At 44.0% G+C, this 19281-nt stretch overlaps 1 protein-coding gene across 8 annotated transcripts in view; it reads left to right on the top strand.

Annotated features, from left to right (window-relative positions):
- Nucleotides 1-19281, top strand: part of GBF1 (golgi brefeldin A resistant guanine nucleotide exchange factor 1) — a 349375-nt gene that overhangs the window by 17442 nt on the left and 312652 nt on the right. For all 8 annotated transcript variants that reach the window (XM_069753292.1, XM_069753291.1, XM_069753293.1 and 5 more), the window contains exon 2: nt 9346-9448. In XM_069753292.1, coding sequence (XP_069609393.1) covers nt 9356-9448 — 93 coding nt within the window. In that variant the 5' untranslated portion in view covers nt 9346-9355. The remainder of the gene's footprint in view (nt 1-9345; nt 9449-19281) is intronic.

Genomic DNA, 19281 nt, shown 5'->3' with positions numbered 1-19281 from the left:
GATTCGTGCTATCAGACTTGCTCTGAGTCACTTCCACGCTCTGCTCGCGGGTCACCCTATAAGAGTCCAATCGGACAACGTCACGGCGGTGGCTTACATCAACCACCAGGGGGGTACCCGCAGCAGGGCGGCGATGAGGGAAGTCTCCCTCATCCTTCGTTGGGCCGAGACCAACCACTCCATCATCTCGGCGGTGCACATTCCGGGAGTCGAGAACTGGGCGGCGGACTTCCTGAGCCGCCAGGGCCTTGCCTCGGGGGAGTGGGAACTTCACCCAGAGGCTTTTCACCAGATCTGTCTTCGCTGGGGGACCCCGGACGTGGATCTGATGGCGTCCAGATGGAACGCCAAAGTCCACAACTTCATTGCTCGATCTCGGGATCCCCAGGCCATAGGAGTGGACGCGCTGATCTCTCCGTGGCACCATTTTCGGCTCCCATACGTGTTCCCTCCCCTTCCCTTACTGCCGAAGGTCATCCGAAAGATCAGGATGGAGGGAGTTCCGGTCATTCTGGTCGCCCCAGACTGGCCTCGTCGCGCGTGGTACGCGGAACTCGTCCAGCTCGTAGCCGACGTCCCCTTGCGGTTGCCAGACCGCCCAGACCTACTTCGCCAAGGACCGATCTACCATCAGAGCTCAGGGGCCCTACGTTTAACGGCGTGGCTGTTGAAACCTGGATTCTAGCTCGCGCTGGTTTCTCTCAGCAGGTCATTCCCACCATGCTAAGTGCTCGCAAGGCGTCTTCTGCCTCTATCTACCACCGTGTCTGGAAGACCTTCTTCTCTTGGTGCAGGCTCCGAGGGCACCCTCCGCTCAGGTTCTCCATCCCTTGTATCCTGAATTTCCTTCAGTCTGGTCTGGATTCTGGTTTGGCCCTGAGCTCTCTTAAAGGCCAGATCTCAGCCTTATCCGTGCTGTTCCAGCGTAGGATCGCCACCAACCTTCAGGTCAAGACTTTCATTCAGGGAGTCTCCCATGTTGTTCCTCCCTACAGGATGCCGTTGGAGACCTGGGATCTCAACTTGGTCCTGGGGGTTCTCCAGGAACCTCCGTTCGAACCCCTTCAAGAGGTTCCGCTCTCTGTCCTCTCTTGGAAGGTCGCCTTCCTGGTAGCGGTGACGTCCATCAGAAGGGTTTCAGAGCTCGCCGCTCTATCCTGCCGGGCACCTTTCCTTGCCTTTCATCAGGACAAGGTAGTCCTACGTCCTTCTCCGGCGTTTCTTCCCAAGGTGGTCTCTTCTTTCCACCTTAACGAGGACATCATTCTTCCCTCCTTTTGTCCGCAGCCCAAACATAGGGTCGAGAAGGCTCTCCATACTCTGGACGTGGTAAGGGCCCTCAGGAGGTACATTTCCAGAACGGCTCACTTCAGAAAATCGGACGCCCTTTTCGTGCTCCCGGAGGGTCACAGAAAGGGTTTGGCTGCGTCAAAATCCACTATAGCCAGATGGATCCGATCTGCTATCCAGGAATCCTATCGGGTCAGGGGCAGTCCTATCCCGGCGGGGATTAGAGCTCACTCCACTCGGTCGATGGGTGCTTCCTGGGCCATCCGGCACCAGGCATCAGCGGAGCAGGTTTGCAAGGCCGCAACGTGGTCCAGCCTGCATACCTTCACAAAGCATTACAACGTTCACACCCAATCCTCTGCGGACGCGGCCCTTGGCAGGTGTATCCTGCAGGCGGCCGTTGCGCATTTGTAGTCTGATGGTACACGGAGTTACTTGGTTGTATTGTTTCCCTCCCAGGGACTGCTTTGGGACGTCCCATGGTCCTGTGTCCCCCAATGAGGCGAAGGAGAAATAGGGATTTTTGTGTGTACTCACCGTAAAATCCTTTTCTCCGAGCCACTCATTGGGGGACACAGCACCCACCCTGATAGCCTTACGGCTTGTTATCTTTTTTAGTCTTTGACTGTTGTTTGACATGTTATGTTCCAATGTTTTTTTGATATATTGTTCTCATTATCCTACTGCTTTTGCACTTAACTGGGTCTCTGGAAGCCAGCATGAGGGTGTATACTGCAGGGGAGGAGCTAACCCTTTTTTGTCTCAGCTTAGTGTCAGCCTCCTAGTGACAGCAGCATAACCCATGGTCATGGTCCTGTGTCCCCCAATGAGTGGCTCGGAGAAAAGGATTTTACGGTGAGTACACACAAAAATCCCTATTTTACACATGTTTTGGGTGTGTGGCTCTTGCAAATTTTTGGAAACGCACTGTTGGTTACTTAATTGGGGTCTTTGGTGCAAATATCTCAATGCGGCCTATAGTTTGTATGCTGGGGTATGTACATGGAGGAATTGAAGATTGGCTATTAACCCCTTCAAGACCCAGCCTATTTTGACCTTAAAGACCTTGCCGTTTTTTGCAATTCTGACCAGTGTCCCTTTATGAGGTAATAACTCAGGAACGCTTCAACGGATCCTAGCGGTTCTGAGATTGTTTTTTCGTGACATATTGGGCTTCATGTTAGTGGTAAATTTAGGTCAATAAATTCTGCATTTATTTGTGATAAACACGGAAATTTGGCGAAAATTTTGAAAATTTCGCAATTTTCACATTTTGAATTTTTATTCTGTTAAACCAGAGAGATATGTGACACAAAATAGTTAATAAATAACATTTCCCACATGTTTACTTTACATCAGCACAATTTTGGAAACAAAATTTTTTTTTGTTAGGAAGTTATAAGGGTTAAAATTCGACCAGCGATTTGTCATTTTTACAACGAAATTTACAAAACCATTTTTTTTAGGGACCACCTCACATTTGAAGTCAGTTTGAGGGGTCTATATGGCTGAAAATACCCAAAAGTGACACCATTCTAAAAACTGCACCCCTCAAGGTACTCAAAACCACATTCAAGAAGTTTATTAACCCTTCAGGTGCTTCACAGCAGCAGAAGCAACATGGAAGGAAAAAATGAACATTTAACTTTTTAGTCACAAAAATTATCTTTTAGCAACAATTTTTTTATTTTCCCAATGGTAAAAGGAGAAACTGAACCACGAAAGTTGTTGTCCAATTTGTCCTGAGTACGCTGATACCTCATATCTGGGGGTAAACCACTGTTTTGGCGCACGGCAGGGCTTGGAAGGGAAGGAGCGCCATTTGACTTTTTGAATCAAAAATTGGCTCCACTCTTTAGCGGACACCATGTCACGTTTGGAGAGCCCCCGTGTGCCTAAAAATTGGAGCTCCCCCACAAGTGACCCCATTTTGGAAACTAGACGCCCCAAGGAACTTATCTAGATGCATAGTGAGCACTTTGAACCCCCAGGTGCTTCACAAATTGATCCGTAAAAATGAAAAAGTACTTTTTTTTCACAAAAAAATTCTTTTAGCCTCAATTTTTTCATTTTCACATGGGCAACAGGATAAAATGGATCCTAAAATGTGTTGGGCAATTTCTCCTGAGTACACCAATACCTCACATGTGGAGGTAAACCACTGTTTGGGCACATGGTAAGGCTCGGAAGGGAAGGAGCGCCATTTGACTTTTTGAATGAAAAATTATTTCCATCGTTAGCGGACACCATGTCGCGTTTGGCTAGCTCCTGTGTGCCTAAACATTGGCGCTCCCCCACAAGTGACCCCATTTTGGAAACTAGACCCCCCAAGGAACGAATTTAGATGCCTAGTGAGCACTTTAAACCCTCAGGTGCTTCACAAATTGATCTGTAAAAATGAAAAAGTAATTTTTTTTCACAAAAAAATTCTTTTCGCCTCAATTTTTTCATTTTCACATGGGCAGTAGGATAAAATGGATCATAAAATTTGTTGGGCAATTTCTCCCGAGTACGCCGATACCTCATATGTGGGGGTAAACCACTGTTTGGGCACTCGGCAGGGCTCGGAAGAGAAGGCGCGCCATTTGACTTTTTGAATGGAAAATTAGCTCCAATTGTTAGCGGACACCATGTCGCGTTTGGAGAGCCCCTGTGTGCCTAAACATTGGAGCTCCCGCACAAGTGACCCCATTTTGGAAACTAGACCCCCCAAGGAACTTATCTAGATGCATATTGAGCACTTTAAACCCCCAGGTGCTTCACAGAAGTTTATAACGCAGAGCCATGAAAATAAAAAATAATTTTTCTTTCCTCAAAAATGATTTTTTAGCCTGGAATTTCCTATTTTGCCAAGGATAATAGGAGAAATTAGACCCCAAATATTGTTGTCCAGTTTGTCCTGAGTACGCTGATACCCCATATGTGGGGGTAAACCACTGTTTGGGCGCACGGCAGGGCTCGGAAGGGATGGCACGCCATTTGGCTTTTTAAATGGAAAATTAGCTCCAATCATTAGCGGACACCATGTCACGTTTGGAGAGCCCCTGTGTGCCTAAACATTGGAGATCCCCCAGAAATGACACCATTTTAGAAACTAGACCCCCAAAGGAACTAATCTAGATGTGTGGTGAGGACTTTGAACCCCCAAGTGCTTCACAGAAGTTTATAACGCAGAGCCATGAAAATAAAAAAAAAAATTATTTTCTCAAAAATGATCTTTTAGCCTGCAATTTTTTATTTTCCCAAGGGTAACAGGGGAAATTTGACCCCAAAAGTTGTTGTCCAGTTTCTCCTGAGTACGCTGATACCCCATATGTGGGGGTAAATCACTGTTTGGGCACATGCCGGGGCTCGGAAGTGAAGTAGTGACGTTTTGAAATGCAGACTTTGATGGAATGCTCTGTGGGCGTCACGTTGCGTTTGCAGAGCCCCTGATGTGGCTTAACAGTAGAAACCCCCCACAAGTGACCCCATTTTGGAAACTAGACCCCCAAAGGAACTTATCTAGATGTGTGGTGAGCACTTTGAACCCCCAAGTGCTTCATAGAAGTTTATAATGCAGAGCCGTGAAAATAATAAATACGTTTTCTTTCCTCAAAAATAATTATTTAGCCCAGAATTTTTTAATTTTCCCAAGGGTAACAGGAGAAATTTGACCCCAATATTTGTTGTCCAGTTTCTCCTGAGTACGGTGATACCCCATATGTGGGGGTAAACTACTGTTTGGGCACATGCCGGGGCTTGGAATTGAAGTAGTGACGTTTTGAAATGCAGACTTTGATGGAATGCTCTGCGGGCGTCACGTTGCGTTTGCAGAGCCCCTGATGTGCCTAAACAGTAGAAACCCCCCACAAGTGACCCCATTTTGGAAACTAGACCCTGAAAGGAACTTATCTAGATGTGTGGTGAGCACTTTGAACCCCCAAGTGCTTCATAGAAGTTTATAATGCAGAGCCGTGAAAATAATAAATACGTTTTCTTTCCTCAAAAATAATTATTTAGCCCAGAATTTTTTATTTTCCCAAGGGTAACAGGAGAAATTGGACCCCAAAAGTTGTTGTCCAGTTTCTCCTGAGTACGCTGATACCCCATATGTGGGGGTAAACCACTGTTTGGGCACACGTCGGGGCTCAGAAGGGAAGTAGTGACTTTTGAAATGCAGACTTTGATGGAATGGTCTGCGGGTGTCACGTTGCGTTTGCAGAGCCCCTGGTGTGCCTAAACAGTAGAAACCCCCCACAAGTGACCCCATTTTAGAAACTAGACCCCCCAAGGAACTTATCTAGATAGTGGTGAGCACTTTGAACCCCCAAGTGCTTCACAGACGTTTACAACGCAGAGCCGTGAAAATAAAAAATCATTTTTCTTTCCTCAAAAATTATGTTTTAGCAAGCATTTTTTTAGATTCACAAGGGTAACAGGAGAAATTGGACCCCAGTAATTGTTGCGCAGTTTGTCCTGAGTACGCTGATACCCCATATGTGGGGGTAAACCACTGTTTGGGCACACGTCAGGGCTCGGAAGTGAGGGAGCACCATTTGACTTTTTGAATACGAGATTGGCTGGAATCAATGGTGGCGCCATGTTGCGTTTGGAGACCCCTGATGTGCCTAAACAGTGGTAACCCCTCAATTCTAACTCCAACACTAACCCCAACACACCCCTAACCCTAATCCCAACTGTAGCCATAATCCTAATCACAACCCTAACCCCAACACACCCCTAACCACAACACTAACCCCAACACACCCCTAACCCTAACCACAACCCTAATTCCAACCCTAACCCTAAGGCTATGTGCCCACGTTGCGGATTCGTGTGAGATATTTCCGCACCATTTTTGAAAAATCTGCGGGTAAAAGGCACTGTGTTTTACCTGCGGATTTTCCGCGGATTTCCAGTGTTTTTTGTGCGGATTTCACCTGCGGATTCCTATTGAGGAACAGGTGTAAAACGCTGCGGAATCCGCACAAAGAATTGACATGCTGCGGAAAATACAACGCAGCGTTCCCGCGCGGTATTTTCCGCACCATGGGCACAGCGGATTTGGTTTTTCATATGTTTACATGGTACTGTAAACCTGATGGAACACTGCTGCGAATCCGCAGCCAAATCAGCACCGTGTGCACATAGCCTAATTCTAAAGGTATGTGCACACGCTGCGGAAAACGCTGCGGATCCGCAGCAGTTTCCCATGAGTGTACAGTTCAATGTAAACCTATGGGAAACAAAAATCGCTGTACACATGCTGCGGAAAAACTGCACGGAAACGCAGCGGTTTACATTCCGCAGCATGTCACTTCTTTGTGCGGATTCCGCAGCGGTTTTACAACTGCTCCAATAGAAAATCGCAATTGTAAAACCGCAGTGAAATGCGCAGAAAAAAACGCGGTAAATCCGCCATAAATCCGCAGCGGTTTAGCACTGCGGATTTATCAAATCCGCAGCGGAAAAATCCGCAGAGGACCAGAATACGTGTGCACATTCCTAACCCTAACCCTACCCCTAACCCTACCCCTAACCCTAACCCTAGCCCTAACCCTAACCCTAACCCTACCCCTAACCCTAACCCTATTCTAACATTAGTGGAAAAAAAAAAATTTCTTTATTTTTTTATTGTCCCTACCTATGGGGGTGACAAAGGGGGGGGGGGGGGTCATTTATTATTTTTTTTATTTTGATCACTGAGATAGATTATATCTCAGTGATCAAAATGCACTTTGGAACGAATCTGCCGGCCGGCAGATTCGGCGGGCGCACTGCGCATGCGCCCGCCATTTTGGAAGATGGCGGCGCCCGGGAGAAGACGGACGGGACCACGGCTGGATCGGTAAGTATGATAGGGTGGGGGGGGACCACGGGGGGGGGGATCGGAGCACGGGGGGGTGGAACGGAGCGCGGGGGGCGTGGAACGGAGCACGGGGGGGCTGGAACGGAGCACGGGGGGGGTGGAACGGAGCACGGGGGGGGTGGATCGGAGTGCAGGGGGGGTGATTGGAGCACGGGGGGGTGATTGGAGCACGGGGGGAGCGGACACGAGCACGGGGGGGAGCGGAGCACTGGATGGAGGGGAGCCGGAGCAGTGTACCGGCCAGATCGGGGGGGTGGGGGGGCGATCGGAGGGGTGGGGTGGGGGCACACTAGTATTTCCAGCCATGGCCGATGATATTTCAGCATCGGCCATGGCTGGATTGTAATATTTCACCCGTTATAATGGGTGAAATATTACAAATCGCTCTGATTGGCAGTTTCACTTTCAACAGCCAATCAGAGCGATCGTAGCCACGAGGGGGTGAAGCCACCCCCCCTGGGCTAAACTACCACTCCCCCTGTCCCTGCAGATCGGGTGAAATGGGAGTTAACCCTTTCACCCGGTCTGCAGGGACGCGATCTTTCCATGACGCCGCATAGGCGTCATGGGTCGGATTGGCACCGACTTTCATGACGCCTACGTGGCGTCAAAGGTCGGGAAGGGGTTAAAAGGGCACTTTACCAAATAAGAAAAATGATAGAAGCACACTGGTTAAGTATGGTAATTCTCCTCCAAAAATTAGAGCATCTATTGAGAAGATGCATTTATTATTTCAGTTATTTTTATACTAATATCCCCCATCCTGGTGTATATATATGGCACCCCCCCATGCTTGTATTCATGCCCATCTCCATCCGGGTATCCGTGCCGCCCCCTCATCTCCATCTGGGTATACATGCCGCCCCCTCATCTCCATCCAGGTATACATCCCCATTCTGGTATACATGCCTCCCATCAAGGTGCACACATAGAAAAATAAAATAAATGTTCTACTTACCTTCCCTGAGCTCCTTCACAGCGTTGCGTCCTGTTTTGATGCCAGCAGCTGATTTCGGCATGTAAAGGCATATTACATCATTGGCATGCGCCCTCACCCGCCGAAGTCAGCTGACTGAGTATGCACTGCTCCTCCATGTCTAGGACTGTGGGAGTGGAGAGCAGTGAATATGCATTCTGTTTAATAGCAGGCACACTGTTAGCCGCAGCTGCCTGGTCCTGCAGCGGATGGGTGGACACGTGTGCCCACTATTAAAGAGCATAAATATTCACTTCTCTCCACTCCCAAAGTCCCTCCCTCCTGTCTGCAGTGGCTTCAGTCCATAGAGGTGGGAGGGACTATGGGCGTGGGGAGCAATGAATATTTATTTTCTCTAACAGTGGGCACAAGTGTTAGCTGCAGCAGCCAGCCCCTGCCTCTTGTGCCCCCCAGATCCACAGCCAGTCAATAAGATAAGGCACACCTGGATTATAAAATGCACCCCCACTTTCCTCCAAAATTTTGGAGGAAAAAAGTGCATCTTATAGTCCAAAAAATACAGTAATATATGTGTAACTTTGGAAAATATTGCATTCTTTAACTTTTGTACCTATAACTTTTAAACTGTACCAGCAAGGTCTAGAACGAACAAAGGGTGGGACGAGGAGGTGGGTGAGGAGTTTGTATGGGAATTTGTGTTAATGTTTGTATTTGGAAAAATTCAATAAAAATCTTATCTGATTTAAAAAAGTAATCCGATCATTTTTCTCATATGTGGAAAATACTGATGTCTGAATGAGCCCTAAATGTGAGCGTGCATTTTTTGTCTCCTGAAATACCAGATCAGAGTCTCTTATTTTGTACTTGTTCTTTATCAGGAAAGATTTTCCTTTCTGTTTAAATATTGGTTTTAGTTTTCTTCTCTAAATGTCGGACAGAATTTTGTGATTTCTCTTGTGCGTTAATAATTTGTTTGTCCTGCTTTGAAAGTAACTTTGGGCAGATGGTTTTCCCTTGTGGATGCCACCTGCGCTTTATAACAGAAATCCTTGTCTTATTGGCTCCTGTTTGTTCCCTTTTTTGCCACAATTTTAATGGTTTTTCCGTGTTTTCTCATGACTAGATCAATATTTGCATGGAATTATTGAGCATCAGGTGTAGCACTATGTTGGCAACGTGTTTTGATTGCCCAAGCCTCTGTTCTTGTGTGAATTTAAGGTCTTGGGTTATTAATGTTGTACTTCTTTCCATTATCACACCTTTTTAGGACTGTTAAAATGGACAAGAATATCTACATCGTCCAAGGGGAAATCGGCCTCGTTGTTGGCGCTATAAAACGTAATGCACGATGGAGCATGCACACTCCTTTGGTAAGATATTGTTGCTTCTGATTAGTTTCTCTATTGTAATCTATGGTTACGAGGTTAAGAATGAGTATTATTATCCATTGTGTATATCCACCAATTATACATTGTCACAGGTTTATATGTTTAACCCCTTAATGACCGCCAATACGTCTTTTAACTGACCTGAGATATAAGAGAATAGCCTCCCCATACAGATGACAATCCAGCATCTGTCGGTTGTACACTATAGCTGACAACTTGCTGTACCAGCCACGATCAGTATTTGCACCATCTAAGTCTGTTTAACCCCTTAGATGCTGCTGTCAATAGTAACTACATCATTATAAATGGTTAACAGAGTGTGGGGGCTTCTTCTTTGTCACAATTGGTGCCCTCAGATCATGATTTTGTTGTTCTGATGTTTGCCATGGCAATTCATGACCAAATAGTGGCCTTAGAGTCTGACGGCTGTAGTAATCTGCTCAGAAGTTAGAGGCATTTAGGTGGTAAAAATACACATTTTCATTTCTGTCATACCACTTTGCATTAATTCCTGTAAAGCACCTGAAGGGTTAATAAACTACTTAACTGCAGTTTTCAATATGTTTAGGGGTGCGGTTTTTAAAATGGTATCATGTTTGGGGGATTTCTAATATATAGGACCCCTAAAGTCACTTCAAACATGGATAAGTCCCTAAAAAAATAAATTTTGTAAATTTCTTTGAAAAAATTAAAAATTGCTGCTACATTTGTAAACCTCCTAAAATGCTAACAAAATAAAATAACATTTTACAAATGGTGCTGATGTAAAGCAGACATGTGGGAAATGTTATTTATTAATGGTTTGCTGTTGTATGACTATCTGGATTAAAGGGATAATCATTCAAATTTAGAAAATTGCTAATTTTTTTACATTTTTCTCAAATTTTTGATATTTTTTATAAATAAACACAAAAAATGTTGAACAAAATTTACCATTATCATAAAGTATAATGTGTCACGAAAAAACAATCTCAAAATCACTGGGATTTGTTGAAGCGTTGCAGAGTTATTACCACATAAAGTGACACTGGTCAGATTTCAAAAATTTGGCTCGGTCACTAAGGGGTTAAATGTACTTTACACCAGTGATTCCCAACCATTTTAGTCTTGAGGTGCTAGTGTTAATTTTTAACTTGGGAACCCCTAACAAATAAGTGTGCACCATGATTTAAAAAATTTTTCAGTCTTTGCCCTGATACAGTTATGCATAACTCTGTATGCCTAACTACAAATATGCATTAAACTGTGCCCCATGAAGTAATAATCACCCGATATACCAATATCTGGCACAATGTGCATACTAGTATCTGTGTATACTAGTATCTGACACCCTGAATTCCCTAAGTGCAATTATACCCCACATTGTTCCCACTGATTGAATAAATGTATACGACACACTGCAGCTGTCATCTCACAACACAGGCCGTATGAGCAGATCTGACAGTGCTGTGAAGTGAGAGCTGCAGCTGTAGCATGCATCATTCTAAGTCTGTGCCAGTTATTAGGGCCTTATTCTCTGATGCTTGCATAAAAGTGCGGTACTGCTTCTTTCCCGCTTTTAATCACAATGGATGTAAGTAGCGAGATCTGTGTGACATGGACAACAGAGCTGTGTCATTACATGCCTTATCATATCACACACAGCCTGTTTTGTTCTTCTCTGCGGATGTGTTCTTCAGCAACATAGAGGTGCAGAAGGACCGGTGATGTCTTAGTCACATGACATAAGTCCACAGGTCCTGCCATCTGGAGTGTGCATCCTGAATAAGCACAGAAGGTGGCGCTTCTGACTGCAGTTAATACTCCCACACTTCTGTGCTGTGTAATAGATATTGTGTTTATTTAGGTGGCACTCTCCAGCTGGCAGGACCGGAAGAGGCTGGTCATGTGACCATGATGATTATTACAGATCCTTCTGCACTGCTATGTTGCTGCCTGCTTGGTGTCAGTGTCATAAAGGAAGCAGGAGTACACGCCCCAGAGAAAACTAATAACTTTAGTTAAGTGCAAGTGGATGTTGACTTGAAGAAATCCAAATATTTGATTGCTAATATATATAATGAAAAATGTATTCCACTCGGTAGCCACTACTACATTTTGTGTCCAGTTCAACATGAAAAAGTTATGATTGGTCCTGTGTAAGATTGCGAAAAAAGCAAATTTAGATAAATCTAATTGGAAAATATCCAACAAATCCCACCAATATTGGAGGAACATAGCTATAGTAGGAATCTAAAACATAACCTTTAATGTGTACAAGGTAAAAATATTAACAACAACAAAGAAACAAATAATGTCACCCCAAAAAAATATATATTGGTACTAAATGGTGTAGCCTGTATAATAAAACGCCATTTATATGTGATGCCAAAATAAAATGTTCATGAGACCAGCCGTAACACATACAGTGTGCTGTCCCACGCTACCAAGATACCACTAGTTATTAACATAAGCACATGTACGTGCAAAAAATGTTCAGCCGGGTAAACTTGTGTGTACAAATATTGGCAGGTATCAAAGACAGATTAATGAAGCAGGCGGGAGGGGATAAGGCAAAAAAAAAAAAAAGGGGATATCATGCAACAATAAAGGTGGTTAAAACAGGAATGATCTCACCAATTGCCATAAACGAAGTAGGTGAAGCCCACAGTTCACTGGAGTGGAAAAATCCATATAACAGCGATGCCGGGAGACAATGCCCTGTCAATCTTCGTTTATGGCAATTGGTGAGATCATTCCTGTTTTAACTACCTTTATTGTTGCATGATATCCCCCTTTTACCCTTCGCCATGACAGCACCCACTGGAGAGATAGGGATCCGCCCCAAGGAACAGGAAACCTACAGAGATATAAAAGGGGGCGGTCCCCCTCTCCTCCTCAGTTTAGGTTTCCTGTTCCCAGGGGACATGATCTCTGGATTCTCCAAGAAGACTACAGAAAATCATACCTGGGCCATATGCATCCGCCTGTGCGGTCTCTGCGGGAACGGCAGGGGATGCGGTCCAGAAGCAGCGTCGGGGGAGACTCCGTTAGACGGCTCCCCCCTCGTCTGGCCGGCATGTGGGATGGCTGGGTCCAAATAGGGGGCCGCCGAATCCAAAAGGTAACGCTGCGGAGGTGCGGCCGAAGGAGGCTCCGGACGTGGACTAGCAGGTGAGCGGTCCACGATCCAGGGCACTGTAGCAGCGGCAGCCGGCACACCGCTCCCGGACGCCGCCGGAGTAATGGCGGCCGCGCATGCGGGGAGCGGTGAAAAATTCTCCCCTTACTGACCCGGAGGTATTGGGCACTTCCGGGTCAGAAAAAGGAAGAAAAAAAAAAAAGAGGAACCGGATCTTTCCTATAAAAGGGGGATGGTTGCAGCGCACAGGCGATGCAACATGTCGTCCCCTGGCAAGTCGGTGGACCCAGCAGGTGAGCCATCCAGCAGGAGGTCCTCAGATGCCAGCCGCAGAAGCGATACCACGGATTCAAGATCCAGGAAGACGCTTCAGCCACCGGATCCGGTACCGTACAGCTTCACTGGGTGAGTGTTAACCCCTCTGCCTGTAAAGCTGACACTCTTCTCCACAATCTTCTTCACCTAGGCCAAAAAGAGACAAAAGTCTAAGCACAAACAATGTGCATTATGTGACGAGCCTCTCCCAGATGCCCACCCCAAAAAGCTCTGCAACCAGTGTATCACCGAAACAATGCAGAGTCCATCTATGTCAGTTACGGATATACGGGCCATAATTAGGGAAGAGTTACAGGCCATTACACAAGCCAGTGCACCCCCTAAAAAATCCAGTAAGGGAAAGGCGTCATCCACTCAGACTCCTCGCATACATCATCCTCTTCCTCAACACAATCTGACATTGGAGGTCGAGCTTGTTTCCCCCTTGATGGGGTTGACAACCTGGTAAAATCCATCAGGAATACCATAGGTTGTGAGGATACAAAAGACGACCAAACTGCACAAGACATCATGTTTGCAGGGTTGGCAGAGAGGAAGAGAAGAGCCTTCCCAGTGATTCCTGCCGTTAAGGCACTAATAAGGAGGGAATGGGAAAAACAGGACCAGAGGGGTTTTCTCCCATCAGCCTCCAAAAGGAAGTACCCCTTTAGTGACGAGGAACTAAATATATGGACCAAAATTCCTAAAGTGGACGCAGCTGTGGCCTCCACTTCCAAACAGTCAGCCTTACCAGTCGAGGATGCAGGCCTACTTTCTGATCCTCTAGATCGAAAAGCAGAGTCGTCAGTGAAAAGGTCATGGGAAGCTTCCACGGGCATATTTAAGCCAACGATTGCCAGCACGTGCACAGCTAGATCCATGCTTGTTTGGATCGATCAGTTAGATCAACAGATTGAACAGGGGATCTCCAGACAAAAATTGCGGGATGCACTGCCATTAATTAGAGGAGCAGCAGCTTTCATGGCCGATGCGTCAGCCGACTCTCTACGCCTTGCAGCGAGGTCAGCAGGCCTAGTGAATAATGCCAGACATGCGTTGTGGATGAAGAGTTGGAAGGGGGATACACATTCGACAGCTAAGATTTGTGGTATCCCGTGTGAGGGTGACTTTTTGTTTGGAAAAGCTTTAGATGATATCCTCAAAAAAAGCAAAAAAGAGGAAAAAAGCCTTCCCTGACCCCCCGATTCCTTTCTATAGGAAGACCTTTAGGAGGAGACCGTTCGGGAAAAGAACGCAAAATGAAAGACCGTCACGGTGGGCCACAAAAGACGGAAAACAGAGTGGCACTATGTTTAAAGGGCCCCCCTTCCGTAGAGACAACAAATATTAAAGTACCAGTTACCCCAGTAGGGGGCAGGTTAAAATTTTTCTTTCCCCAATGGCGAAAGATTACGTCAAATTCCTGGGTTTTGAATATTATTAAAGACGGAATGAAAATAGAATTCCTCCAAATTCCCCATAATTCTTTTGTTTTAACAGCCCTTTCCTCACCAGTTCAACAAAGGGCCCTTGAACTGGAAATCCAAAGTCTCATAGTAAAAAATGTCTTAGTTAGGGTGCCGAAGGGACAAGAGGGTAGAGGGTTCTACTCTCCGTTATTTTTAATCCCTAAACCCGATGGTTCCTTTAGAACAATTATAAATCTTAAAAAACTCAATACGTTTATTAAAAATTATACGTTTAAAATGGAATCGATTAGATCTGCTATTAAACTCCTCTATCCAAATTGTAAAATGGGCGGCATTGATTTAAAAGATGCCTACTACCATCTCCCTATTCACAGCAGATATCAAAAATACTTAAGAGTGGCGGTAACTCTTGAGGGGGAGATTCATCATTTCCAATACACATACCTAGAATAGCTCCTTGGGACCTAAACCTAGTTTTAGACTCTCTAACGGAACCTCCATTTGAAGCTATAGACACAATATCCCTGAAACACTTATCACTAAAGACAGCCTTCTTAGTAGCCTTAACATCGGCTAGAAGAGTCAGCGACATTCAGGCCTTGTCGATACATCAACCTTACCTTCTCACATTTCATGACAGACTAGTTTTAAAACCAGACCCCTTATACCTTCCTAAGGTAGCAGGGAAATTCCACAGGTCACAAGAAATACACCTTCCTACTTTCTTTAAAGACCCCTCTACTCCTGAAGAACAAAAATTTCACACTTTAGATGTCAGGAGAATAGTCTTACAATATATTGAGAAAACTAGTAGTTGGAGGCAGAGTAGGGCTCTGTTCATTTCCTTTCAGGGAAGAAAGAAAGGGTATGGAGTCACGAAAGCAACATTGTCCAGGTGGATAAGAGATGCTATCCGGTTGGCCTACTCCATCAAGAATATAGAACCTCCGGAGGGCATTAAAGCACATTCCACTAGAGCCATGGCTTCCTCCTGGGCCGAAAAAGGGAACGTTCCAATTGAGGACATATGTAAGGCCGCAACCTGGTTGGCTCCTTCCACTTTCTATAATCACTACAGGCTTAATCTTTCATCAGACTCTGACCTACACTTTGGCAGGACTATCCTCAGCACGGTGGTCCCCCCCTAGGTGTTGGTCTCTGGAAATCTCTCCAGTGGGTGCTGTCATGGCGAAGGGTAAATAGCCGTATTACTTACGGTAATGCTCTTTTAATGAGTCCATGACAGCACCCAGTCACATCCCTCCCTAATAGATAAAAAATGTAATTACTTCTATGAAGTTTATAACCTGATGATATGTTGCAATATATGACTAACACTGGCGGTCCTCCGGGTACTCTGAAATTAAACTGAGGAGGAGAGGGGGACCGCCCCCTTTTATATCTCTGTAGGTTTCCTGTTCCTTGGGGCGGATCCCTATCTCTCCAGTGGGTGCTGTCATGGACTCATTAAAAGAGCATTACCGTAAGTAATACGGCTATTTTTTTTTGCCTTATCCCCTCCTGCCTGCTTCATTAATCTGTCTTTGATACCTGCCAATATTTGTACACACAAGTTTACCCGGCTGAACATTTTTTGCACCTACGTGTGCTTATGTTAATAACTAGTGGTATCTTGGTAGCGTGGGACAGCACACTGTATGTGTTACGGCTGGTCTCATGAACATTTTATTTTGGCATCACATATAAATGGCGTTTTATTATACAGGCTACACCATTTAGTATCAATATATATTTTTTTGGGGTGACATTATTTGTTTCTTTGTTGTTGTTAACCTTTAATGTGTACAAGGTAAAATATTATGTTTTAGATTCCTACTATAGCTATGTTCCTCCTGTGTTAGATTGTTCAATGCCATACAGGTGAAAAAGTAAATACAACCTAACATCTCTGCAATGGAGATGAACAATTAGAAAATGACATTCCGTGATTTGGACAGTGTAACATGATAAAACTAGTGAAAGACATACAAAAAAGAATGCACCCTCACACCTTTTAGTATTGAATAGGTGCACAAATACCCTATGTGGCCAACATACGAACATATACATACTTGATGGTTCGTACTGCGTCTAAGGAGTACATGATCTCCAGCATTGCTGTAAAAGTTAAAAACCTATGGTAATTAGTTTGCAGTTTTTGATCAAAGAGCGCAAAAGCCATCCAACCACGTCATGGTGACCTTTAATATGGATGGTCCCAAACCTCTCCATGTGCCAAACCAACCTCATGTGAATTGGGAGCAAAAAGAAAACCAGGTATTGCTCGCAACATGGTACATAGTGGGGGTCTGGCCCCCTTATCCACCCATCTATTGCGGTGCACATATTGCATCTTATGTCACTTCTTTTAACTGCTTCTTGGTTCGGAAAACCTGAAGCAGTTGAACGAAAGTGTCATCCTCATTCTGCCGGCTGCTTTCACTCAGAAACCTCACAGTATAGACTGAAAGACACCAGGAGAGCGACTGCAAAACCGCCTCAAGTCTTCCTGAAATGGCTGTGAGGGGGAATATTTGGCATCTAAATGAGGACGAGTGCGCATTGATTTTTTTTTTGTTTGGCTGTGTTTAAGGAGCAGAAATTCTCCAACTCTTCAATTATAACTGGTAGTTGAATTTTTGGAGCAGAAACTTTTCCAAAAATTGAAAACGGCCCACTAAACAGAAAATGTCAATGCAGTTTTCGCTTAACACTTCAACCCCAAGCCAGTTTTCACTTTCATGACCAGGCCAATTTTACAATTCTGACCACTTTGAGGTAACAACTCTGGAACGCTTCTGATCCCACTGATTCTAACAGTGCTTTCTCGTGACATATTGTACTTCACGATATTGGTAAAACATTTTTCGATATGACTAGTGTTTATATTGCAAAAATTGGAAAATTTTGTGAAAATTTAGCAATTTTCAAACTTTTACATTTTATGCCCTTAACAGGAACCTGTCAGTCAAACAGTGCTCAGTAACCTACAGACAGTGACAGATTGGTGCCATTATACTGAGTAAAATGATCCCTTGGTTCAGTTAATGAGATTCCCCTGCCTGGGGTGTGGGTGGTCTCTATGTGCTGCTCTGCTTAGATATTCAAACTGATGGCTTATGACAGAACACTGATCCCTCAGTGACCTGCCCCCTATGTTACATACTGAATATAATATGTTTTGAAGAATAAAAAAAAAAAATATATCATTCAGCAGGCATCTGCGCTGTAGCATGTATTCAGAAAAAATTCTCTCAAAATAGCGCTATTTTTGGTGATTTTACACTTTAAAAACTATTTTATAGAATAAATATTTTTGCATTGGTTTATTCTGAGAGCTATGATTTCTCTTTTATTTTTCTGCTGGTGGAGCTGTATGGCGGCTTGATTTTTGCGGGACTACATGACATTTTCAGCAATACCAGTTTTATTTACTTGCATCTTTTTAGTCGCGTTTTATTCCACCTTTCAGTCGGCAGTATGCTGATAAAGCATAGTTTTTTGCCTTTTTTTTTTTTTTTTTTTTCTTTCTTTTTGCGCTGTACACTAAAGTGGTTAACTAGTGGGCCAGTCTTATAGGTTGAATCGTTCTGGACTCGGCGATACCAAATACCGGTATGTGTATTTTTTGTTCTGTTCCATAAAAATGTATTTATGTGTGTGTGTGTATGTGTGTGTGTGTATATATATATATATATATATATATATATATATATATATATATATATATATATATATATATATATATATATATATATATATATATATATATATATATATATATATATATATATATATATATATATATAACACAGCAGCACATGTATATGAATCTAGGCCATGTGAAAACACAGACAAATATTCGATATGAATCATACTACTCAAAAATATTTTTTCATAAAAATTTTTTTCAAAAAAAATTTTTTTGAGTAGTATGATTCATATCGAATATTTGTCTGTGTTTTCACATGGCCTAGATTCATATACATGTGCTGCTGTGTTTCTTTATATCTATATGATACAGCTTGCAGCTTGCATGTGTTCACATTGGGAGTGCTGGTTGGTTTTTTTTTTTCTATATATATATATATATATATATCTACTGTACATGAGATTTGATATATATATATATATATATATATATATATATCTATCTCATGTACAGTATATGTATGTATATATTTTACAGTACAGACCAAAAGTTTGGACACACCTTCTCATTTAAAGATTTTTTTTTTTTTTCCATGACTATGAAAATTGTACATTCACACTGAAGGCATCAAAACTATGAATTAACACATGTGGAATTATATACTTAACAAAAAAGTGTGAAACAACTGAAATTATGTCTTATATTCTAGGTTCTTCAAAGTAGCCACCTTTTAGCTTTGATGACTGCTTTGCACACTCTTGGCATTCTCTTGATGAGCTTCAAGAGGTAGTCACCGGAAATGGTCTTCAAACAATCTTGAAGGGGTTCCCAGAGATGCTTGGCACTTATTGGACCTTTTGGCTTCACTCTGCGGTCCAGCTCTCCCCAAACCATCTCTATTGGGTTCAGGTCTGGTGACTGTGGAGGCCAGGTCATCTGGCGTAGCACCCCATCACTCTCCTTCTTGGTCAAATAGCCCTTTCACAGCCTGGAGGTGTGTTTGGGGTCATGGTCCTGTTGAAAAAATAAATGATGGTCCAACTAAACGCAAACCGGATGGAATAGCATGCTGCTGCAAGATGCTGTGGTAGCCATGCTGGTTCAGTATGCCTTCAATTTTGAATAAATCCCCAACAGTGTCACCAGCAAAGCACCCCCACACCATCACACCACCTCCATGCTTCACGGTGGGAACCAGGCATGTAGAGTCCATCCGTTCACCTTTTCTGCGTCGCACAAAGACACAGTGGTTGGAACCAAAGATCTCAAATTTGGACTCATCAGACCAAAGCACAGA

This window comes from Ranitomeya imitator, chromosome 2, assembly GCF_032444005.1.
Source record: "Ranitomeya imitator isolate aRanImi1 chromosome 2, aRanImi1.pri, whole genome shotgun sequence".
NCBI lineage: Eukaryota > Metazoa > Chordata > Amphibia > Anura > Dendrobatidae > Ranitomeya > Ranitomeya imitator.
Note: the sequence above shows the minus strand (reverse complement) of the source record. Positions and strands in the feature narration are given on the sequence as shown.